Genomic DNA, 25,872 nt, shown 5'->3' on the forward strand with positions numbered 1-25,872 from the left:
GAAACCACCCTCAAGGAACCCCATCCCACCTGAGATGCCCAGCTGGGGTCCTGGGAGTGCATGGCTCCGTCGCTGGTCACCATGGTTGGTCAAGCTGCATACAAACATGTGAAGCAATGCAACTGGGAAAGCAGCACAGCTGACAAAGGTTTCCTTTGGGACAGCAGAAAAGCAGTGTATGGGCACGCTGTGCTGCCTGGCAGCCTGTTTGCAAGGTAGTACAGATCAATATGAAAGAAAATTACATGTAAAATGTGCAAATATTAACCAAAAGGATAAGTAAGAGTAGAGGTGGTTTTTGTTTTACATGAATTTTCTGTATTCTGTAAATTTCCCTTAAAAAATTGGAGGCCACTACTATTGGCAAGCCAGTGGAGATAAAACCCCTAAAAACACAGAGGCTGCCCTGTGTGGGGACACTTCTAGAACGGGTCAGTGCCTGGGAACGTCCCATTATAGCAGCTGTTACAAGCAGTAGCAAAATAAGGGTGTAAAGGGCCTGTCAGTGGATGAGGGGATGGAATGTGACAACAATTCCTAAACCACTCGAGCTAGGGAGCAGAACTTGGCAGAAGCTCCCCAGCCCTAATTGTAGCCTCAGTCTGTGAAATACAAGTGAATGTGTGACAAAACCTGTACTTGGGAGGTGTCAGAAGGACCAGGGTGGGGAATGACACACGACTAGCAGAGCTTGGCGCTGCCCAAGAGCTGAGCAGAGGCTGAATGCGATGAACCACAGCCAGGAGGACACAGCAAGCAGGAACGAAGTGCAGTGAGCCCTGGCACAGGTCACAGATCAGCAATGACACGATCACTGCACCAGAAGCAGCAGGAGAGGCAGAAGGTGGCACCTGATGCAGGGGCCCTGCCTAGAAGACCCTGCAGGGCAGTGCCAGCCCCCAGCTGTCGGGGTTGGGGGGAGGCAGCTTTCCCCCACAGCTGATCCCCTAATGAATCCAGACGAGCAATGGCACGTTGTTCGGTGTCCTTTCTTCCAAGGGAAAACTTGCTTCCAATTCTGCACCTCCTGTTTCAGTCTGACACTGATGATTTTTCTTTGTTTTTTTGATTTAGACTCCCCGCACACACACTTCCCCCTTGAGCTTATCTGAATTATGTTTCCTTTCATGTGAGGGGTTTGTTACTTTCAGTAGATGATGCCTCAATACCGTCTGCACTTCTCATCTCTCCTCCTGTCCGTGTAGTAAAACCCAATATTTAATTTTAAATACCAAACATTTATTTCCTTTTGTTAACATAGAGCCCAGCCTTTTTGTATGGACACACTGAAAAAATTTCCGAACACACACTCTGGAATTAGTATGCTGTTATCGGTGGTGAACTTTACAATTAAGGAAGAGCTCAGGACAAACAGAAGAGATGACATTTCTGTATTACGATAAGCAGATCATATTGTAAAAGCTTGTCTGTTGTAAAAAAATTAGAATACAACTCCCCCACAGTACTTAGCAGTAGCTATTATAGATTATCATTCAAAGCAAACCTCAGGTAATTTCCAGGATTTTGTCTTTTTTATTTTTTAAGAAAAATTGATTTAATCATCAGGAATGCAAAATATATCACATTCATTATTTTTGTGTTTAAAAAAGCCTTCGTTCTCCAGTCCTTGTAGGGGAAATCAAGCTTGTTTGACCCTGAATCTGCTCCAAGTACCATGGAAACATCTGAACAACAAGAATGCTCATCAAAATTTAAATTTCTTACAGCAGTACCAAAGGCAATGAAAATTTTATTGAACTCCACAGCCCTAATTCTCTACGCAAAGAACACACAGTGAAGAGGCAGCAGGCACAGCCCTCTGCAAGATGAAGGCCTGTAGCCTCTGGGCCCTCAGTTCCCAATTTTTCAGCACAAAGCTGAACCACTGAATCTTCAGAGTTTCTACTTCCAGGTTTCTACCCCCCCAGCTCCCATAAGCCAAGCTGCAGGAGAACCACAGGAGATGATGATTCTGCTCAGATTTCCCCCCAGCTTGCTAAAACACCTCTGACTAAAAGCCACGAACGTGCATCCCCCATTCAGACTATTTAATGAAAGGATCTGCAGCACCGCTTCGATTGCTGTGGAAAATGAAAAAAACATTACTTCTGGCATTTACGAATACTTGTTCTAGATACAGGGATATTTTCCTGCCTGAAAGGTAAGATTAAAGCAATATTTTAAAGCAGATGTGTCATGACACACTAGTTCAAACTTACCGACCCAAAGGTTTTGGTCTTCAGTAAAGTGTTTCCTCTATCACAGTATTTATCCCTACTCATTTATTACTGTAGCACAGACATTTTAAAGATGATTACCACAATTAACACAGTGGTAAACACTACGATGTCACCATCATGCCATTCTGTGACAGCTAGAGACCAGCCTTTCTACCAGATGTAGAACAAAGGTCTGGCTGTTTTCTGAATTACTGTTAGAGGCGTGGCTGGTGCCTCCACCTACACCAAATGACAACCGAGTGCCTTGGTAATAACGACTTTACGACTTGCCAAAACGTGAACCTGGCAAGAATTCCTCAGGCATTTTCTTCCTTGAATTGCATTTTTCAAAACCTCAAATTCAAAGTGTGCAAGGGTTCAGATCTCTTTGATCAGTGAAGGAAAAAATGGATTCTGATTTTTTTTTTGTTTTCGTCAGAGACACATGAGAGAAGGGGGATGCCAGGAGAGAGAAGAGGGGACTGGTGAGTGGCAGTGATGAACGTGGCAGGTGAGAGAGCTCGGGGACAGGCTGGGACATCAGAGCAACACTGGAAGAAATTCGGTGAGAGGTGCCCAGCAAGGCCAGTGTCCTCCTCAGGTATCCTCAGAAAATGGACTTAAGTCTCCCATTTCCACCTGCTCCCCCAACCCAAAGAGCCCCCCACTGCTTGGCACACAGAAGATGGGGTGTCCTTGGTTATCCTCCCTGCCTAAGTGGCAGAGATCAAGCAAATACAGTTTTTGACAGGTGACAGCCCTGTCACCTGGGTCTCCGCCAGACAGAGAGGGAAGGAAGCTGCTGACCGGTCTTGAGCTCATGCCGCCGATCACAGCTCTAAAGGGATGTATTAAGGGATGCATATTCTGAAAAATCAATGTTTAAGCATCTCAAACTGGGCACTGAAACAGCTGGATACATTTCATCTTAATTTTTCTACGTCTCAGTCAATTTTTAAAATGGATTCCATACCACTTCATTTCAGCAGAGTGCAAAAATACATTCATTAGTGGTTATGAATGATTCAGATTCCACGGTGCCGAATACCAAAACAGAAATAAATATGGATTTGAGCTGAGCACAATAAATAAATCATGGTACTATCCCCCAAATAAGAAGAAAAATCAAATATTGAATATTTTCTCAGTAAATTAGTACTATGAAGTTTATGCGCTGCACAAAGCGGTAAGATCCTGTCAAGAAACAGTATGAGAACACTTAGTACAAGATTTTCATAACTTCCTCCCATAACAAGCGGGAAGGAGGAGATGACAGACTAAAGACAGCTAACAATCCTAGCCTTGAAATTCCTTATTTTTGAATATTTGCCTGTGGAGCCTCCACAATGGGGCAGTAAGTTTGTGTGCAGGAGACTCAGAAGCTGGCAGAGGCCAGAAGGAGCATGATTTTAAGATAATATTCAATATTAAACTGTTTACTTACTGAATACAGACTGGTGCAGTTCACTTGGGAAAAAAAACAGCTAGGTCTGCAAACAGTAAAAATAATTGATTGGATCCACTGCTTCAGCAGGTCCCTCTCATCTCTACAGAAGTGCGATGCGAACTTCCGACAGCACACTACTGTGAACTAGGCGTTTCCCCAGCAATCACGCACTAGGAAAGAATTTTTTTCTGATCGAGACCGAAGAAGAACTGGTGCATTTGTGCTTTCCCTTTTTTAGCTTGCAAAGACACAAATTCTGCAGGCTTGCTCTACACATCAATTAAGAGTTATCCAATCGCTTCATTTCCAGATCAATGCATGTGGGCCTATCTTCACATCAAAGTCTCTTCTAATTTACAAATCCCCAAAATAACCTTAATTACAATCCACCTCAATAATAGCTTCCATAAAAAGGAACAAGTAAACATCTAGGGCTGCAGTCTGAAGGAAACAACTAAAGGGATACAACAAAGGCCTACAAAATCATGCATGGTCTGGTGGGGGGAATAAGAACAAATTCCTTCAACCTTTTCCCATGCAAGCTAAGAAAATTACTAAATAAATCTACGTTAACAGTGACTGGTGCAAAACAAAAAGATGGTGCTGGTCCTCACAGTGTCATGAGATGCTGTGGATACAAGATGTTTAAATGGGTTTGGGGGGACAGAGTGATTAATAGGAAAGAAATCTACTGGGGATTGCTAAATAATGGAGAAACCGCATGTGGTTCAGAAAATCCCCAGTCTCAGATCTCAGATCAGTCTCATCCCCAGTGATGAGTGCGACTGTATACTCAAGGGAAGCAACACGTATTTCTACCCTTTTCATAAATTCTCTCAGCCATCTGCTTGTGGACACCGGTCGGAACAAGACACCAAATACAAGAGCCTGTCACTTGGTCCAGCACAGCCACTTCTGTATTTCTGGGCTCATGTCTTTCCCAAAAGCCATGCAGCGGGAGGCGTAACGCTGACACGCTGCTCAGCAGGGTAAGGAGAAGGCCACAGGCCCTCCACCACCCGGTCTTTGCCAAGGGAGCGCGCAAGCAGAGCTCTTCAAATTGCATTACAGCAAGCACGGTCCCAAAGCACAGGCTGCCCTGCCTGAGGGGAACTGGCTGTTTGCATCTTGCAGTCTATTTCAGCCCATATGGCAAACCCTAAGAAGAAAAAAGCATTTTGCAGCACTGAAAGATAAAAATCTTACAAATTTAGATGTGGGTTGAATTAGAGGAGGGACTGATCTGGAGTATCTTTCAATGACTGAACAGAAACACCACGCCACTACAACCCTGCACTGTACCACATTTCGTTTTGTGGCAAAACATCAGTTCCTAACAATTTAGCTGTGTCAAGATACAAAAAGAAGAACTAATATGGCAATCTAGCTGTAAACTGTATGATCAGTTGCACAAAAGCACATCTTCTAATTAACCTTTCAGATTTCTAGCGTTATTTATGTTGGAATTTATGGGCGTATTAAGAAGTTGAGGAAGACATTATGAATTTGAGATATGCTCCTTATCCATCAAACAAATTTTCTAAGTTCAGTGTTTTAGAAAATAATCCTTCCTAGCGACCAGAAACAGACTGTGGAGCATTCATAATACTGATACAAACCAGTAATCATTCATAATTTAGGAAGAAGTGATTAAAAATCTGGATTATTCACATTTCAATTTCTTAAATTAAACAGAGACCATCTTAACATAAAGCACCAGTACTTGCCTAGAGTCAAGCTAACAGAGTATGTTATACCCTTTAGTATTTTTTTCTCTAAGTGGTCCAATAAAGAACCACTATTTCAGTGAAAAGGAAGGGCACTCTTTCAAAGAAAGTTTTTACACATCTCTGAGCTATTCTAGGCAAACAGGAAAATACTATTCAACTTCAAATAGAACTGCAGAAAAATGGTAGCTATGGAAAACAATACCCAACAATTATAATCCAACCTCAAACTGAGGAAACCAAGCTCGAGTTCTGCAAAGAGAAGAACTAGCCTAAGATTTGAAGTCACATTATTTTTCCCAAGTACTTAAATTACTGATTTAACATTAATGTATCATTAATATGATGCAGAGTTTTGCGAACAGGACTACAGGAATAAAACAGTCAGTGGAATCCACATAAGAGGCATCATAAAAATCTTTACTTCTATGCTATTGCACAATCCAGCTAAATTTTACAGAAGTCAGTAGGTTAATTGTTGAAATCCTCAGTTCTCTGCTTGTAATCCTCCAAATCGATGCCAATGCTATTCCAGTCACAATCAGAAGTAGTAGCAGGGAGATTAGCAGCTCTGAAAATCAGTCCTATAATGGTTAAGCACACTAATGATAACTTAAGTGAATTAGGAGAACAATAACCCTGCAACGTTCAGATTGAGTTTATGATTGGGAAGGAAAGCTATGATCGATGCCCAGGACAGACACACTACATTTCAACCTCTCTAGCCTGATCTCGTACAACAAAACCACTTTTTTCATCTTCACAAAGCCTCCAGTGTTGTTGGGTTTTCTTTCCTTCCCACTCCACATAAATTCTTTGACAGGTGTCCAAAACAAAACTTTCAGCTAATTATTTCATGTACAATTATTTGGGCCTTATGTGTTTTCTACATCAAAGGGAACGCAGCAGGATGTTACTCATGCGCTCTAGTTTTCCATTATTTTCTCACCAGAATGCCTTCCTTAATAAACGGTACATGTGGCATTTCAGGATGTACTAAAGGAAGCAAGAGGGCAACAGATAAATGCTCTAATTCAGAGCTATGTTGTCAGTGACACTGTCAATAAACAAAGTTATTAATTTTACATGTACTGAAAAGGCAAAGAAAAATTGTTTCCCAGAAGGGGACTGAAATGGCAAAATGGTATTTTAAACATTCTCCCCAAAGCATTGCACACAATGTGTAGCAAAACATTTGAATTTACTAAAAACGTATCCTTAACAGCTTTACTCAACCCTCAGAAGCTATGAACTGTTGAACTCATCTCAGAAGAGATTTTTATTACAGAAGGCTGACATTTTAAATTGCACTTTAGCCTTTTTGCTTCATTGCTGCCCTCAGTTTCTCAGAAGACAGTAGGCAGACTTGCAAATATGAACTGCATCACTCATTTCTTAAAAGATATCCTATTGGAATAAACAAAGACAATTAATTTGAAGTTGGAGGCCCAAAATACTCTTGAGCTATATGCATTACAGAGCATGAAGCATGACTGTTTTCAAAGGTTGCTAGCACTTTCACATGCCCTACAATTCTATTCTGCAACATCACTACGAAAAGCTACCTTGCCTTACCTAATTGAACTGCTCCCTGAGTACCTAGATCCAGGTCTTTCTTGTAAGAAGTACTTTTCTGGAAGATGTAACCTGCATGCCTATCACCGCTGCAGTCAATACAGTTACTCTTTCATAGGGAGGCCTCTTTAGGAAGCCTACGTTCTGGCTATTGGCTCACCAATGGCAGTAAAGTGACACTAGCAGCCCTAAGGGGTCGTGTTTGACCTCTCAAGTCTTCAATACACTGCGGTGATGCCCAATCTCCAAAGGATGCAAGGACAACAGGCCATAGGAAAAGAAATCTTGGAGTCATCACTTGAAAGCAAAGAAGACTAGCAGGGCTGCTGGAAATCAGGACTGGTTAGAAAAAGAAGAGTCAATATGAAAATATCCTCCTGCCATTACCTAACCACCAAGTGGTTTGCTGCGCACCTCGTTTCCTTCCACATATTATTGTGCATCCTGCTCACATCATCTTACAGGCAGGATGCTCAACATCCTTCCAGCATCCTTCTGCAAGGAAGCCTCAGCCATGTCGCTGAAGAGCATGCAACAACTTTATTACAGAAATCACACCTGTCTCAAAGGTCTTCACATCTAATGCAAAACACTATGCTTAATTTAACTTGACACTGTAACTAAAGAAGTTGTGTTTACTGTGGAATAAGAACTCCATGGTGTTTTCTTTTAAGTTATTCTCATCACGAAGAGAAACCAATTAACTGCAGGACTGTTTAGGGAACAAGTCACCACAGATAACCTATCTCCTTACAACAAATTACAAAATTGTTTCATCTTTGTAACTTTGGGATAAACTTCCCTTCCAAGGACTCTGGTTTTTATAAGATGACATCCAGTAACTGCAATAATCTACCTCCCATTAGAGAGATAAATTATCCTGTACTATGAGAGTCAGCTTAACTACCACGAAAATTAACTTGAAAGAAAGTATGCCTTTACTTTATGTTATGGTCTCTCCCTAGAGACTATCTAAGTAATGCATGGTGTTCTTCAGCATTTCCATTTTACTCACCCTCAGATTCCATCTCACATTTTGGGGGTACAAAAACAATGCACAAGTGTCTGTTGAAATGGAAAAAAACCTTACAACAACCTATAAATCCAAGAATCAAACTTACAGCTTGATTCAACCAATTAAACACAGAAGGATGACCCTGATATACAGAGGAAAATACTTGCCATTTAGGCCACGATTTCTATAAAAAGAGTTCTCACTTAGAGGAAGAAGGCATTTTAATGAGCTTCTTAGTTCACACATTTAAATTTCTTGGAAGTCTTTGGCATATGCAATTTCAAAATTATTACTGAATCCTTCAGCTTTTATTTTTAATTGCAATTTTAAGTGTCATGTCTTTTGATAGGGAATAAAAATAATAATAAAGAAGTATACTCTATTTTGTATCTACTATATCCTACAATCCTTAGCAAGTATTCAAATGCACTTAGAACAAAAGCTGAGCTATCAACTGGCTTACCTTTCCCACATTAACCTATGAGTTATAGCCCCAGGTCAGTTGTGCAGAGGGTGAACTTCCCACCCAATGTTAATTATTCCTCCTGCCAAAGTCACAGGGGACTTAGCAGTGTGCTCCACATAGCGTGCCACATGTATCCGTGCATGTCCTGCAGGATATGGCAATTCAGGGAATTCAATCTTTTTGTTAAGCAATCTGAAGGAAAGCACATTGCTCAGAAACAAACTGAAACTAGGTATAACAGAGGTGGCAGGTTTCACTGTATGTTTTCTCAAAATTGGAAAAAAAATCTGTGTTATTTTAAACAGGCATTTTAGTGCAAGGAAGCAGTCACAATGTAGTTGATGAAAGCTAGGGAAAGGGAGAGGAAGGCTGACTTATGCAGGACTGCCTGCCTGTGCTGCACCAAGCTCCTCTCTTCCCTAATTCACAGCAGTACACACTTCATCAATGTGTAACTGACTTCAGAGTCAAAGTAGTAAATCTTACACCAGGTAAATCCCACTTTTATTTAAGGTAAGACCAACGCTACAGATTTTGTCAGCATTTATTTACGCTGCCTCAGAGGTATGGTTCCTGTAGGGTAGAAGCCCTGGCTGTAGATTTTCGACACAATTGTACTTCTCTTAGCTTTTCTTCCTTCTGGGGTCTGAAAAAAACAGCTTTGCTAGTACAGCAGACACCACATAAGGCACATCTGGCTTGCTTAGTGTAAGCAGTACTCCTCCAGTAGTAAATCACTACTCATACAGACAGCCTTTTGTAACAAGAACTATATGTAACGGTATTTTGTTGAGTTTACTCAACCAGCCATGGCTGATTCAAGAACAAAAGGGAAGGAGTAAGTCAGTTCCAAAATAACTGCCATGAGTTATTACCAACAGCTTGAAAAAGCACTTAGGTTAAAGCAAAGCTGAGAAAAGGATGGATAGAGTAACAACTGAATGTGTCTCTGAGTTGATCATAACACCATCCCCATTCAGGACTAGTTGGAAAGGAGGCAGGGTTCCATGCTTCCTCAGCTTCATACCTAGAATTATTTCTAAGCTGTAGGTCACTGTGCCTCTGCCCAGATTCCTTTTGGCACTGCAGGCAGCCAGAGCCTACAGACAGAAAGAATCAGAGTCTTCATATTTAAATCCAACAGCACGATTCTGGAACCCCTGCCAATCTCGTGCATGCTTACATCTTCACCTAATCCAACTTCTGCTTCCCGACACACTCAAAACAAACATGATTTCAAAATTACATCTGTATTTGTGAAATATGTCTGCACTCACAATTACAAGCATTCTTAATCTGGTCCTAGCCAATTCTTTTCCCTAAAACTCGATCGGCATGGATACAGAGCAGAGTTTTCTACCCAGAGCAGCACACTTTTCAGAATTTGCAGTATGTCAGCACCTCATGAGAACGCTGGTTACAGCACACATTCAGAATATTGGAGACCTGCAACTAGTCCACATCTTAATACTTTTACATTTTGCAAGCATAGCACCTGACCTAGCAAACATCCTTTTCTGCAACAGATAAGCAACAAGGACATCTACTCAACCCACAGACAAGTTAACGGTAAGTTGGGGTGCCTTTGATGGAGATAACGGGGAGAAATGACAAATAGGACGGTATGTTCATACTGCTCTAGCTTTAGCCATCTGTCCTGTGTGTGTGTTAGCTAAATAGTGCCTCATTGCCCCAAAAAGGGCTGAAAGTATCGAGGACTGTGTTGAAAGCCTCTGATCTCACACAGGCCTAAATTTGGATGCAATGAGCATCTGTCAGATTTGGTGGTTTGTTGTTGTTCCACCCTCTGTCCTGCAGCCTGGTCTCAAAGCTCCCATGAAAAATGGTGTTCAGAAAACAGATACCTGATTTAGCAATCTTTTACTGAAATACATTTTGAACTAGGAAATAAATCTAAATATGAAATTCAAGCAAAATTGTGCATCTTTCTAACTGGTGGTCCAGGCCAACAAAGTTATTGATAGTAACCTTAGCTTATAGTTTTTTAAAAGCCATTCTGTGGTAGAATGTCTTTCTTTCTGTAAGGCAGCAGCTGGTTCAAACCCCCATTAATATGATCTTAATTTATTAGAAATTCTAGCTGAAAGAGAAACCAGCTTTTACAATTCCCTTAGTTCAATATCAGTTTTCTACACTGTAGATATTTAAGCCACTGCTGCTTAATTTAGTAACATTTTCATTATCCCCAAGGATTACTCAAGAACATTTACAAGGAAAACCATTTGTGTGAATTGTATGGATTACTGATAATTTGGTTTGGGCTTTCTTAATGGTATTCTCTTTCTACATATATTTGATATATATAAAAATTAATCACAAAGCTTTTTTATTATTTAAGTTCACGGTGAACCTCATCTTCATTGCACGTGCACTTCTGAGGCATAACCTCCCAACTGTAATTCAGTTACGGACACTTTGCCAGATGGATCTCATCTTTGTCCCCCTAACACCTCACCAATCAGGGCTGCTTTGCAATTGCTTCTTTTGGTGCCACAAAAATCTGTTTGTAAACTATACTGCACCTACATAACAAAGAAAATTTCTCCGCATGTAATCCTGTTGTTTAGCAAGTTACTGAGGTTCCATGCAGAAGAACCTCTAATTAATGGTCTGGGTTGCTCCCGAGAGCTCGTCCCCAGCACAGTGCTGCCACATGCATGGTCCTTCCCACCTGTTGGTGGCATGTCACCACTGCCGGGAGGAGCACGTGCTGGGCCCTGATGCTTCTGGATGTGATGGGAGCATGGCATTGCCAGACAATCAACAAGCAGGATCCATTTTGGGTTTACACACGTTGCCTGGTGCTGGCAGCTTTGCAGAGACACTACACCCATTTCCAGTTCCTCTCCCCAGTCTGTCAGCAGGGGGATATCATGCTCTGACAGCTGAACATGCCACACTCACACCTCTGCTGCACAACAGCTTAAACTAAACCCAAGCTGCTACTGAAACGAGCACCTGGTCTGCAAAGCCTCCAGGCCAGCTGATGGGCCTGCAGGTGGCTGGTGCCAGAAGGCTGCAGCTCCCTGCAGGACATCGACACAGCCCTCATCTTCGTGCCCTGTCTCAGAGACTGCCCTGTGGGTTCCAGCTCTCACCCCCACCCCAGGAGTCAGGCTCTGCTCGAATGCACACCACCAGCACCGAGGGCGGCCACCTCCCCCATTGTATGAGAACATGGCAAACAGCCCTCCTGGTCTTAGAGATCATACAAAAAATTACAACAGTTCACCAACTACAGAGTAAGATTTTGCAGAGGAGCAGCTGCAAGCTGGGACAGGGGTTCTGCTCAGCCTGTGAAATACTGGTGGGCAGCAGAAGTTAGACCACGGTACCTTTAAGTATCACAGAAGTGTGATGTTTTGCAGGATGTAAGGAACACGTTAGTCTTGTGAAAGTTTACACGTAGTATTAAAAATGATTTCTTACATCTAGATGGGCACGCTTGGTCTCCAGGTAAAGCCTGAGCTAGTGATGTAGTCTTAAAACAATGGTACAATCTTGTCCCTCCAAATCCATGCATGTTTCTCAGTATTTCTTGAGAACTTTTTCTCAATAATATGAGAATAATATGACAGTTGAACAAGAATTTCAGTCACATAGGCAGAAATGACTGAAAACTACATCTATATTCGCATTATCTCCTTGAATCCACAATTATACAACTCCATAAACATGAAGCCATACTTCAGAAGAGCAGCAAGGACTACTAGATAGTCTTTTCAGCTACTGTGGTGAAGTGCAGAAATACCGACCAGTATTACACTGAGTTAGCTCCAACACCTTCCCAGCATCAGACTCATCTGACCGTATTTCTTTTGTATCACTTGAGCAAAGATCATTAATGGAAGTCACATTACAGTTTCAGCAGGAGGAAAGACTGTCTACAAAGCGCAAGTATTCTTTTTAGTGTTAATAGCTTCCCCAGCCAGAGTTTTGAGATAACCAGGACAGAATACTCTGTCCCAAATATGAGCCTTTGACAGCAGCAGGTTTAATGCAGCATCTTCTGAACCTGTAATTGAAGTGCTGCCTATTATCAAGATACAGCACAGAGCTTAATTAGAAACAGAAATCAATAATGATAATCTAGAAGGTATAAGAAAGGTTTTTAGCAATTTTCACTGTAGGTTCGGATTTCTTCCCGAGATTTGTTTCCAATAATAATGGAAGCTTAATGTAAAAGTAAGAGTCACCCCAATGTATTATTCTGCTGTTACACGATTTAATGCACTTTCCCAACATCTACGGTTTCCTGAGGAGGACGGCATCATCTCTTATCGAAGTATCTGCTGCAGATGAGATCTCATCAGATGTACTTTAAGAAGACAAATCTAACACTGTCTAAGATGTTAAGGCTCTTCCCTCCACAATTGTTGTGCATATTTTTTCAACATTTTGTGGGATGTTAAAAAGGGTATGGCGGGCTGTTCAAGGGAAAGCAATCACACCAGATAGTCTAGACTTAAATCGCAACCCTATTTGTTGTAAGTGGAGTTGAACAGTAACAACAGAAGGTATTTTGGTCTTCAGAGAAGTACTGAAGCACAATCATCTGCAAACCTCAGCTGCGATTACTTGGTTCAGGATGCGATTAGTACTGCAGGATACCCATACCCTACTAAAACGTTGGACAGGCTCTCTACAGAATGCAAAGAAAAGCAGAGATTACCTGAAGATACAAGACCTCCAATTTCATTCATCTTAAGAAGCAGAGTCATTCTTAAAACTAAATGCGTGTCTTCTTTTGGGTGCACCAAGCCTTGCCCTAAGTGTAGAAACTGAATGTCACCGTCTCAGATGTTTCTGCCCCTGACAAGGCAATTAGGTGTGCTGCACCAACGGCGTAACGTTCCTGCCGGTATCAACTCGACCACCAACCAGCTGCAGTTTGTGCTGTGCTCTAACAACAATCTTTTCAAATCTGATTTGTGTCACTGACTATCAATTCAAAACCTACTGGCTAGACAAAATACAGACTATCTGGATTTCTTTTATTATCTAAATTACTACCCAGCACGTGCACAGAAAGCACAAAGAAAGGTGTTCTCACATGGCAGGAAAAACACCCTAACTTATTTATTTTTTGCTAGAATAAGGATTCTTCATTAGCATAAAGCTTTTAAACTACACTGAAAATATTTAAGGCATTTCTTTTCAAAGCACAAAATTGGTAATTTTATCAAAGCACTTCTACATACTATTTTTTTCCCCCTCCATACAATTTGCTCCGGCAGCACAGATGAGACAGTGATCAGACTACTGCCATGAGCAACCTGAAATTTATCCCTAAAGATACCTAAAATAACACTTTCCTTTTAATTTTGGTACATCAACACAGTAAGGCATTTAAAGCACGGTATTTAAGATGCATTCAGACACTGATTGCTGCCCTAGATGACTGAAGAGCCAGCTTTCTACAACTGAAGACCAATGAAAGTTAATAATATAGACAACAAAAAAAACAACTCTAAGTCTTCTCACACAATCGGGAAGTACCCAGTGATTCATTTTAAAGACTGCTGACCTGCCATATCAATGTTTTAAGGAAAAATGAAAATGGAATTGTGTTTTGTTGTTTTATTGTTGTTGTTGTTCAGAATTAATTGCAGTAAATATTTCAACACAAAGAGAAAACTCCCCCTAAACTCATTATCTACAATATAAGTACCAAGACAGGCGGCAGGAAGCTCACACAGCGATCCAACTCGCGTCACAGTATTTACAGAACTCCCAGGGGCTCTGGGCACGGTAATAAATTTGAAATATTTCCCAGATGAAGAATGAACTTATAACCTTCCCGGTATTTCACTGCCACTATGGCTCTTCCAGGCCACAGGATTCAGACTGAACAGAAGCCAGCCGACAGCATTTTCAATACTCTTACTACTGTTTCCCCAACTTTTCTTTCACCACTTTCCAACTCTTATCTCACGGAAATACTACAGATTCTTTCATTGCTGGTGAGAGCACAACAGATTTTTCCAGCACTCTCAACCCATTACACGTGTTGTAAATAAAGCCGGGACCCAGCACTGTTCCTCCTGCTGACAGGAAGGGCAAGAACGCTGTCAACACAGCTAGCAGAAATCTGACATCATACCAAAGGTTTTCGGACATCAAGTTGTTGCCTACCCTAACAGGAAATACCCTACCCTGGCAATGGTACCCACAAGGTACTTGGTCCGAGACCATGCCCACACATTGTGTTTTGTACCAAAGAGTACTTGAAGAAAAGCACGCAGCAGCACGTGCCTTTTATCTGTTTCATATCTGCCCCTGAAGACCATCTCAGATGTGGATGGGATTCAGAAGCATTAAGCTTTAGGGGTTAGGGTCATCCCAGCCATGGATCTTCCCCCAGGACATATCATGTTTTCTTCCAGGTTCAAACCACTTCTTGAATGTGCAAGTCAAGAACATGATGCAGGAATCATGGGCACGTGAAATCTCAAACTGCACAGATGTAACCAGAAACCTGTATTTTCTGTAACTATTTGGTGCAGAGCAGTCTGGTGAGCTTGCTGCATGGTGCCTCCGTGCTTCAGGGCAGTGTGCACCTCTCTCTTTTCAAATAAAATGTCAGAAAACCGCGCTTCCTGCAGAGCCATCCTTGAGCTGTTCAGGCAATGGCTACCTAACCCATTCCAGATCTAAAATAATCAAACCAGCCTAAAAGCATCTGTTGAGGTTAAATAAAGTTATCTCACAAAAAGCAGCTGAACCAGCAGATGACAGAAAGGCCTCGGGAGGAAAGAAATGGAGAGGCAGTGCCCACTGTTCCCGTGGAACAGTTTGGATCACTCAGCAGGAGATATAGAATTAATTCTTTGCAGCTGACAGAAGCTGTGCTAAATACCATCATCTTCCAAGATGAACTTGAGATTTTCACCATTCTGAAACTCCTGCGCATTTCTCAAAACAAATCTTTGTACCCTAGCATAGACTATCCAGACGTAACAGAGGGCTGAAATTCAAAGATGTTCCACAGGTAAAGGTACAAAGAACATTACTAATGAGAAAAACAGGTCTTACTTTGCAAATCTTTCTTTTGGCTTCCTCAAAAGTGTAGGCTATATAGAAAACATACTTTTTTCTTCTATCCAACCCCTCCTAAAATGTACATGATTTCTGAACTGAACACACTTTCAGTGCCACCATTAGTTCTAGCAGTAGCGAAATACCATTTCTTCCTGTATTCTTAGGACCTGTATTGCATGGCTTATGGATATTCTTAAAACAGTCTTCAAAATATTCCATTCATTTTCCATCATCCTTTGAATAAAAAAAAAGTTTTCCCAACTCTAACTCCGATAGATAAAGGGATAGAGGATTTTTTTTTTTAGAATATACTTCCCAACCCCTAAATACCTTCATAACTAAGTTGTATAACCATTTCCAGTTAAAGCCATTTTTCCAGGTTCAGTCCTTCTGCAATATAGGTAAAGAAACTAAATCAAGTACTTTTAAAAATAAATATTAGGACAATATAAGGCTCCGCTAACACTTTTTTAATTACAAAGGTTAGCCTGTCCAAAGGACTACTTCCTAGCATGTGGAAACAGATGGCATCTTTAAGTATCATCAAAACTGAGTAAACTGCATTACTTGAAGGTAACATTTATCTGAATTCAAATGATGCCAAATTTAACAGAAAGGCATGAAATTACAGGGCTGTTCAGTTCATGTACTTCTGTGCAGTTAGAAATAAGCTATCTCCCACTTCCCTTGTGCAAAAGCACAAGCAGCACAGCAGAATTTACCAGGTCCTCACCAGAGGAGCACAGCACGCGTTTAGATGTGAGGCAGGGGAAGGTATGCCACCCTTGGGGGACGAAAGGCAGCAACTCCATCCCTGCAGCCAGGGAGGGCCATGTTTGCATCTCATCCCACAGCAGAGGATGCACAGCAGCTTGCTGCCACTGGTATCGCATCAAGGAGAACGCATGTGAGCTTCCGGGCGTTCATATCCGTATGAAAAGTTATAGAAAAGTTGCTTTGTTCCAAGACCAACCATTAGTGAACACTCTTTTCATTCCATGCACAATTTAAGCTTACAACTGCATAAAATGGTTGTTCCTAACTACCTGCAAATATCAGCTGGCATCTTGCACTGCAGGGAAATCTCAGTTAAGAGTCATCAAAAGGAACACCATTTCACTTTAGCTGTCCTAACACTGTCAAATAATGCCATCTTACCCACGCCTAAGTAGAGATTTACAAATGACTCACTGAATTGCCATCATGAAATATTAATCGGAAAGAAAAAGAGATTGACTGCAGTAGTACTACTTCTACTATGCTTTTGACATCTCCAAACAAAAAAAACCACCGAGGTGCTTCAAGAGATGCAGAAAAATAGATGAGACATGGGAATTAAATACCAAAGTCCTGGATTTCTTGTATGAACTTCTGCCAGACTAATTCCTAAGAATGACAGAAGAAGCCTATATTAAGCAAAATAATGTAGTTAGTAGGTGGTAGGAGATGACAATTTTTCTGTTCTAGAAGAAAATGATACAATCATCAGGTAACAGTTACTCAACTATTCAACCCTTCAGCAAATTATAGTAATGGAGAGATACAATTACTCTCTAACAGTGACCTCTCAAAGTAAAGTAGAATTAAGTAAGATTAGAACTAAGTAGTAAAACCAGAAACGCAACTTCCAAAATGCAATCTGTATAATCTTCAATATATTTTAATACTGAGGCATTAAAAGAAATCAATTTTTTTTTGTGTCGGGTGTACAAAAGAAATTCAGCATAAAAGAATTGGCAGAATGTATTCTAAATTATTACAATGGAAAAAAGAAATTACTTGCATTAGTTCAGATAAGTAGCAAAGAGTGATCTCAAGACCACTTTTATCCCCAAGTGACCTGGCTGTATATCCTACATTAAGGCTATAATCTTGGTCCTATGTTTGATTTTCTTTGCTTAATTGTATGATACCATTAATAATATTAATTTCTGCCACTGCCCATAAAACTGAAAACATCATGCCAATTCTGTAAAATTGATAATTTGGAACTGAATTAAACACAGCACACAGCGAGATACATTAAGCCATCATAAAGTGCAATGAATCATGAAGCCTGTAAGTACTGAAAAAGACACAGCACCTATCTTCATTCCTCAGTCCAAGAACCAAGATAAGAGAAATGGCTTTTGCTGCATGACCAGAATTTACTTTCAAAATACTTCAAGTCAAAGCAGAGCTATAGTAACACCAGTCCCCAGAGCAGGTGGCAGTAAAACACAAGGTGAAGGCTAAATTAGAGGTAACTAGTAGGGAAGAGTGCAAAAGTGAGCACCGACCATGTGCTCTCAGGACAGTACTCCCTCTGCTATGCTCACCAACAAATGTTGCACCTTGTCAGTGTTCAGTTGTCAGTTTTACACAGAACTGGACATGGCTATATAGCTGTGACATGATGTAAAAATGCTGCAGACACCAATAAAAGCCTTACTTTGTACTCTACTTTCCTAACAAGGTAGGCTCCAACTGTTCAATTCTGAACAGCTCATTGGTCAACTCCCCTTGAAAGCTTGCATCGCCCCCCCCCCTTATTTTTTCCTCCCAAGCTAATCTTCTCTAGTTCTTCTATACCAGAAACACAGCCCTTTTCCCAAGTGCCAGGTAAGGCATGTAAAACATAAGTAAATACACCTCAATTACTAAAATATGGCAAACCTTTATACACTGTTGAAAGTGTATACAGAGTAAGAACTCTGCTAATAACATGCCTTTGCATTACATTGCATGGTATTAGAATCTAAAATACACAGTATTTTTGCCATAAAGGTTTTGACTATAGACGAGCCTTCCTTAGCAGTTCCTCCATGATTATTTATTCTTAGTCTCTTCAAGACTTATTGTGAAGACAAACCTTCCAGTACCACAATCCCTTGTAAAACAACTCAATTGTCTTACAAGGCCAATGCGTACTGTCACCAATGTGACATACAATTAAATTCCAACTGAAATATCTTAAACCAATGTAAAGCTCCAATTAAAAAAATCTTATTCGCACAGGTTATATAAAAGGCTTTTAAATCAACATTATCAACATTTCAGTGCTGCTTCTGTTTAAAATAGCTTTCCTGACTAAACAAAACAATTGCACACACAAAATAAAACCTGGTCTTACAAAATAACTATCTCAGCTCATATCTTCTGGCAAGTTCCTTGAAAACAGCAGTATATTTAAGACTATGAAAAATACTTTATATGATGTCCTTTTCAAGAAGAAACCTAAGAAGTATTTCACATTACGTGAGCTTATACAGCAGCTTTTAACCACACTCAAGTGTATTATATAAACAAATTCCTCATTTGAATATTTATGAAATCATATGCAGTTCAAATAATAAATCAAAGTAACATATAACTTGCAATATTCACAGCACATTCATATTGGTGTTTTTTGGTTTTTTTTTAACTGGGGCATGAAGAAAAACAGCTGACAAACTCCAAGAGCTTTTGCAGCAAGGTCTTTAAATGGTTGCACACAAATAAAACTTATGAACAATAATTCAGAGATGTGTTCTCTCTGAAAATTAAATATTCCTCCTACCTTGCACTGCAAGTTCTGCTTGAGCTTCAATCGTCTCGTTCCCATTATCTGCTATGCAGGTATACATCCCCACATCCTCTTCCGTAACTTCACTGATCACCAGACTGCCTCCCGCAAGAAACAGAAACCTTTCAGAGCTGTGCAAAACAGGACAGCAGGGTAAATTGATGGACAAATGGATTTAAATGGTCAAAATCATTTTAAAATTGATTTAAATTCACAGAGAAGCACATACAAGTCCGTTGCATGAAATGGCTAAATAAACTTAAGCGTTCACACAATATTTCTGAGTGCCGTTACAAGGAGCGTTCTCATAGAGGAATTTTTAACTAGATGGTCAGTCACGTTCCATGCCTTGGCACCAGATTTTACACTAAGATAACTACCTCAATTCCAGGATTACCTGCCAACAGGTCCTAACAAAGAGGAAAACAGAAGTTTGTCATGAAACTATTTTGGGAACCGCTTGACAGCAGTTCAAGGACTGAAATTAAAGAGATGCATACTTATTGTATTATCATTATAGCCAGAAAGAAGCAGAAGCCTTCTATCATTGAGCAAGATAAAAATTATTACATAGGAAAAACAGGCACTTTAGTGGTAATCAAAAACAGTCAAGGACAATCCTTTTCCTATCTCGAACAAGGAAGAGCTGTACAAAAGAGCGTCAAACAGGAGCTGTCAAGCTGGCACCACCTCCCTCCCCTTCCTTGTATTTTTAATTTCATCTGCCCAGATAAATTTTCAAGAAAACGATGCTCTGTCCAGTCCTTGAAGTTCCTGGTCTGCATATGGACATTGACAGTCCAGGAACATGTAAGGGCTTCCCAAACACTGCTGAGGGGAACAGAAAATACCAATAAAGCTCATTCTGCAAACAGTAGGTTAGACACATTAACACTGCACTAAAAGCGTGCCTAAAGAAAAGCAAGTGAATTAGGCAAGTGCCTTGCACTGCTGATTTTCCCCATAGCCAGCCTCCAGAAAAGTGAAGTCACACACATGGTGTGGAGGCAGGCTAAAACAATCCAAAGTTACTAGACATTGTCACATCAGCTAACAGAAAATTCTCTAAGATCTACCTACTTGAAGCACGCAGTACTGTTTACATGAATTTATCGATTCTGAATTTGACCAGCTTTCTACTCCAGAAAAAAAGTTTTCCAAGATTCTGAGCTGTAAGAAAAGTGAGCAGGCAAAATGCTCTATTTAGTGTCCTTACACACCTCCTATACTAACTTCTGAGGTTATTGTCAGTATTGAAGTTATTTGTCAAACTTCAGTGTTTCTCCTTTGTGTAGAAATGAGTGTATATAGTTCTCAGCCATCTAAATCAATGCTTTTAAAAGAAAAATAAATATTCCAGTTGACTATTTCCCTCAAGAAAATTTAAAAGACAGGCCAGTCTACCAAAATGGGATCCAAGTTCACTACTGTTAAATACATGGAAGAAAAAAAATATCACGTCAGACTACTTGGTGATTCCATTCACATGCCTTCACTGTGGAATACTTCTGGGCTTACAGCAAAACTGCTTTTGTAATAAAGTAAAAAATAAAATCTTAATTTCGCAAGAATAGTAAAGCATTTCCACAAAAGAGTGAAGCAATCAGATTTCAGACACTGGAGACGAAGAATCAGCTTAATATAGAAGTGATAACATAATTTAAAGTGTCATTAAAAACAACAGAGATTGATCATTCAAATGTCAGGGAACAGCAAAATCAAATTCAAGCCTTTTGTATGTATTCTGTACAGCCTTCAGTTAACATGTTACACTCTCCTAATACACAATTGCTTGAGCTACTTTGGATACCTAACTCACATCTTTTTTTCTCCTGGATTTCATTATCACATAATATGTAGTGAACCTTTATTAAAATGCTGCAGTCAGTTCTAGCCTGAGGTTTTGGCTTTTTTTTCCCCTTTTAAAATACCATTCCCAAAACATCTTCTAATCTCTTTGCAGTCTTGCTGAAGCACAGCAGATAAAATCAGACAGTAAATTAGATTATTTTGTGAATCTACTACCAGAAAAATCTCCATAATTACTCTGCTATGTTTAACCTTCACTGAGTTGGGCAAATATAATTCACTTAACACAAATCACTCAGAGTGCCTGGCTAACAATAATATATAATAATTAAAAGATCACATATTCATGTGAGGTATTAAGGAAAAAACCCTGCATTAAGAATGTATTCACACAACTAAAGACTTTATTTTAACACATACAACAACAGCACAAAATTAACGCTTACATGCAACCTTAGCTTTGCAATTTCCTCACTTTAGAAAATAATTAACCATACAACTAGGTTACAGTTTTCTGTGGGCACTTCTTAATCATATAAAATTTGGCTAAACTGAACAGCCCAATAACACTGAAGAGTTAGCTGTAATTCAACAGCCTTTATAAAATACAATGTTTTTGCTCCAGGTCCTTTCAACTGTTTATTTTCAGATTAGCCATCTCAGCTACTGTGGTTTTTTTTTAGAATAAGAATTTCTTGTGATGCTTGCATTTGTATTTCCTTCCATATATATATAATGTACAAATATAAATTGAGTGGCATAATACATGCTGCCTGAACACAGACTAGTAGAATGGTGATTCGCGTGCTGTGCAAGGGTTTCCAAGTAGAACATCCAAATATTTGAAACTCCCAAAACTGAAAATCCATCTTGGCAGCCACTTCAAGTGGAACCTCACTTTTCAACTTCAGCAGTATCAAGAGCACAAAATCACTCCTCCATTTACTAACAGACCCTCACACAGTAGGATCCTTAGCCAGACATGTTTCTGAAAAAAAATAAAAATCATCACAGCTACAAAGTTGGCAAAACTGGAGAAAACTATTCGACCCATATAAAACATTTCCACTTGAGCCTTCTGTATCAGATTATGCTGGCCGTATGGCAGACTGAGCTTATTTAGAAAAAATGAAGTAATTTTTATACTGATAGCTTCATACTTCAGTGGTTTTTCCCACTTCCTTCCATTCTCTATCTTCTATGATACTGGCACAGATATTACTCATTCTGAGTCTACAGAGGAAATCCATCTGAAAAAGCAGAATGCAAGTTCAAATTGCTGAAGCGCATGTATGGCAGGTCCAGTGTACATCAGTAGTGCACTGATATGGTATTAATAATAATCTGGTGGGTTTTTTTAGAACACAAGATCCTATACAGATTCTCCTTAGAACTACAATTTCACAGTAAAACATTTAATTTTATATTACATTAATTGCCACAGTTAAAAATAAAAATACAAGACTACGTGCCTAACCCACTTTACAAGGGGAAAAAACAGGGATATGCTATCTGAGTTTTGTTTCCTAACCTCATAGATACACACACGTCTGAATATTTACACGTGCATATATATGTACATTTAGGTCTCTGTATTGTGTGGAGACAAAAAATACTTTGGGATTTTGAAAGGCAGAAGGTACATGAAAAAGCAGTCCACAGGAAAATGATCCATCCCTTGGGATAAAGAAAAGTCATGTTAACAACAGAAGTTATACTTTTATATAAAATGGGGATTTTAATACAAATTAAATACAACTTGGCTACTAAATTAACAGAATATGCTAACAAGCTAAGGTACCTATTTCACAGCAGTTTAACTGCAGGCTTTACTCCAACAAAACCTTAATTCTTGGTTCTAGAGATTTTTCAGTTCCTCTGTTCAAGAGAATGATATGACAGCTGTCAAGGCAAACAGAGTTTAAGAACTTTTTGTTGTCTGCTGTTTGAATCACTTCTCTGTTAAGCCATTAGTCATGAGGAGCAGGCTTAAAGTGATCAAACTGTGCGGAAACTCTTAGTGAACGATGAAGCAAACTTCTTCCTACAGAGTGGGAAAAATAAATTTTCTCCTTTACATGCATTAAAAGTGAACTGTATAAGGAGTACACATTTCACTGTAAGGAGAGAAAAAAAGCTGTGTGTTGAAACAACTAAAAATGAAAATGATCAATTTCATCAGCAAAGCACGGTAACTTTATTCACTCATGTTCAACCAGAAAATACAGAAAAAATCTGTAGTACATTAATTTTGTAATACATTAAGAGAAACCCAATAGTTTTCCCTGTTCAAACTCCCCCCCCCCCCTTTTTTTTTTTTTACTCCTTTCTGGTTCTATCTTTGAACAGAAGAAAACATCTATTTCAAATTGAAGGGAATTCTTCTTTGTCATTTCAACTTTACCTTCCTCAGTGAGTACACATGCAGAGGATGTGGCAACCAACAGATTCCAAAAATACACAGGCACCTGCAGTTTGGTGAGAGGCTTTCCTGAGAAGATGCATTAACTCATTCATACAGGAAGAAAAAGGTGCAATACTGCAGGTCTGTGACTGCTGACTGGGGCCTGGCAGAGAACCTGAACAGCTCAATTGTCAAGTAGACAGGTGCTTAGTAAAGAAATGTTTGGGAAAACTGACCGTCCTGTGGCTCTTGTTCTTGCCTTACCAGGGTCCATGTGGTGATGGAAAGACACAAAACCATGCTTTAAAAGTGAGCTGGTCTTAGCAGACAAGTGCTGTTCTGACTGCCCATACCAAGAACTTGACATACAGTCTACAGAGGGATTTGTACTGCAGCATAATTCAACTGGAAACTATACTTGTAACCAAAGTGAAACAATGCTAAATTTAATGCTACGTATTCTGAAAAATCATGTCATGCTTGGCTCAAATTGTGCACATATTAAGATCAAATATGCTTACTAATGTTATGCCTCAGCTCACCAGTTGTAAAATTTCTCACCAAATTTTGAAAAGCAATAGAATATTTGGGAAGCCCTCACAACAACGTGCACAGAAAAGCTCCTAACAGACTTAGCAGCACTGTATCCAGAGGAAGAATTGATGATTTGAGCTTTAAATCAAAAAAGTGAGAAGAAAATAAAATGAGAGCTCTCCAGGATGTGAGCTTCACCTTCCTTGTGCACTGAATGTGACATACCTTGGAGAAAGATAGTGTAACAGAGGGGCGAGGCAGCAAACATTTGTAAAAATATATGTCAAATGATGTTATGTCGTAAGAAAAACAAATTAAGATCTTACCAGGCACATTCATTTTGACATTTCATCATATTCAATTGTGCAATTCTAATGAGACCGTACCATCCTTTCTATGAGAATGATTTCTTATATTTACAAAAAATGAATCAAATAAAATCATGGGCCATCAGATTGACATCAACACAATTTCTCAGAGGTATTAGAACCGTTAGTCATTACCTACAGAAGCTTGCATTTTCCTGATAAAGACAATTTACACTACAAGCCCATATACTTTTTAATACAAGAGTTGACAAAGAAAGACATATTGCTATCGCTGTTGCTGTAAAATGACTTGTGTATTCCTTTAGCTGCACCGGGTGGTAGCCATGCTGTAGCCTGCAACAACTTCACCTCTCACTGTTTCACAACTAACTTGTTTCTACATGAATCTCACCAGCTTGGAATGATATAGAACATCCAACTATCTGGTTATAATTTTCTTGTTCTTCATAGGATTTGTTCTGCTTTTTAAATACGTATATTTTTTTGGACCACATTGTTTTGAATGAATACACCAGTGGCAATGTATAATAGTTTTCACTTAACACATTCTTGGAAGCCTACACTTTTTTTTTTAAATCATGCCTAGCATTTTAATATTCCGCTTTAATGAGAAATTATGAAATTCTTCTTTAAACACTTGTTCTTAAATTTTTAAGGGACACATAGATGCATATTGGACATCTTCATCACAGGAAGAGTAATGTGAGCGCAGGAATCTCCAGAGATAATATGCTAGCATGAAGACAACCTTGGCTTTTCTGCCATGTCCCCATCCCCTTAGTCGCTTCTTTTACTCCAGTGGCAACCTAAAAGTAACTTATTCTTAATAACTTTCCTGCTTCAAATAAGATTTCTTGGTTTCAGATGTCTGTAAAAAAAGGTACTATATGTGACTGTTCTACAAGTCTCATAACTACCCTGTCATAGTGCTCAGTCTAGAAACCCTCCACCATTTGAAAGCCACGACCTATTTTACCAGTTTAAAAACCGTAAAAAGAGTAGGAAGCAAGTTGTGCATGTATCTAAAATTGTAACTCTAGCTGCGTTTATGGATTCTTACTCTTACATAAGTAATATGTATTAACTTAACTCACCCTTCTGTAGTAAGCTCTTCTTCATTTCTCGTCCACCTGACATATGGAGTTGGAAATCCTACAGCAACACATGGGAAAACCGCGCTTTGCCCAGTAACTTTTGTAAGCGACGATGGCTGCCTTGCAAAGACCAAGTTCTGTGGCTCCTCTGGATCTGCAAGTATTTTGTAAATGACAACAGAGTTACCAGATGCAGAATCAGGAGGTGATCATACCAATAAAAAAAAAACAAATAAAATGTCTAATTTCTTTCCTGCCTCTTCACAGGACTGAATCCTCATGCTACCTACAAAAGCTTTCTGCAAAATACTCTCCCAGCCTCCCACAAGAAAAGCTCTTTACCATTTCCTCCAGACTTGCAAACTGATTCAACACTGTCGGGATTCTGACCCCTCGAACTGCCTGGGAAACAATTTCAGCTAAAAGCTACAGCCCTGAAACAGACACTTCCATCAGCTAGTCAAGATTTACGAAAGAAAAAAAGGTTTGACTTTGTCCAGCCTACCTCTGGCCACCACCACAAGGCTGGCTAGTAAGAACCTACATCTAACAAACTTACTTCCTATGCTGGGGCTGAAAGCTATGGGGAAAGAACACCATTGTACAAATCCAGGATCATTTTCATGGATTACCGTCACCTCACTCTG

General features: G+C 39.7%; 1 protein-coding gene across 12 annotated transcripts in view; it reads right to left on the minus strand.

The window, feature by feature from the left end:
• NEO1 (neogenin 1) overlaps window positions 1-25,872 on the minus strand; it is a 192,112-nt gene that overhangs the window by 87,639 nt on the left and 78,601 nt on the right. For all 12 annotated transcript variants that reach the window (XM_080607273.1, XM_080607275.1, XM_080607282.1 and 9 more), the window contains exons 4-5: window positions 25,226-25,379; window positions 19,050-19,186 (exon numbers count right to left, since the gene is read on the minus strand). In XM_080607273.1, coding sequence (XP_080463399.1) covers window positions 19,050-19,186; window positions 25,226-25,379 — 291 coding nt within the window. The remainder of the gene's footprint in view (window positions 1-19,049; window positions 19,187-25,225; window positions 25,380-25,872) is intronic.

Source organism: Anser brachyrhynchus (genome assembly GCF_964034855.1).
Source record: "Anser brachyrhynchus genome assembly, chromosome: 11".
Taxonomy (NCBI): domain Eukaryota; kingdom Metazoa; phylum Chordata; class Aves; order Anseriformes; family Anatidae; genus Anser; species Anser brachyrhynchus.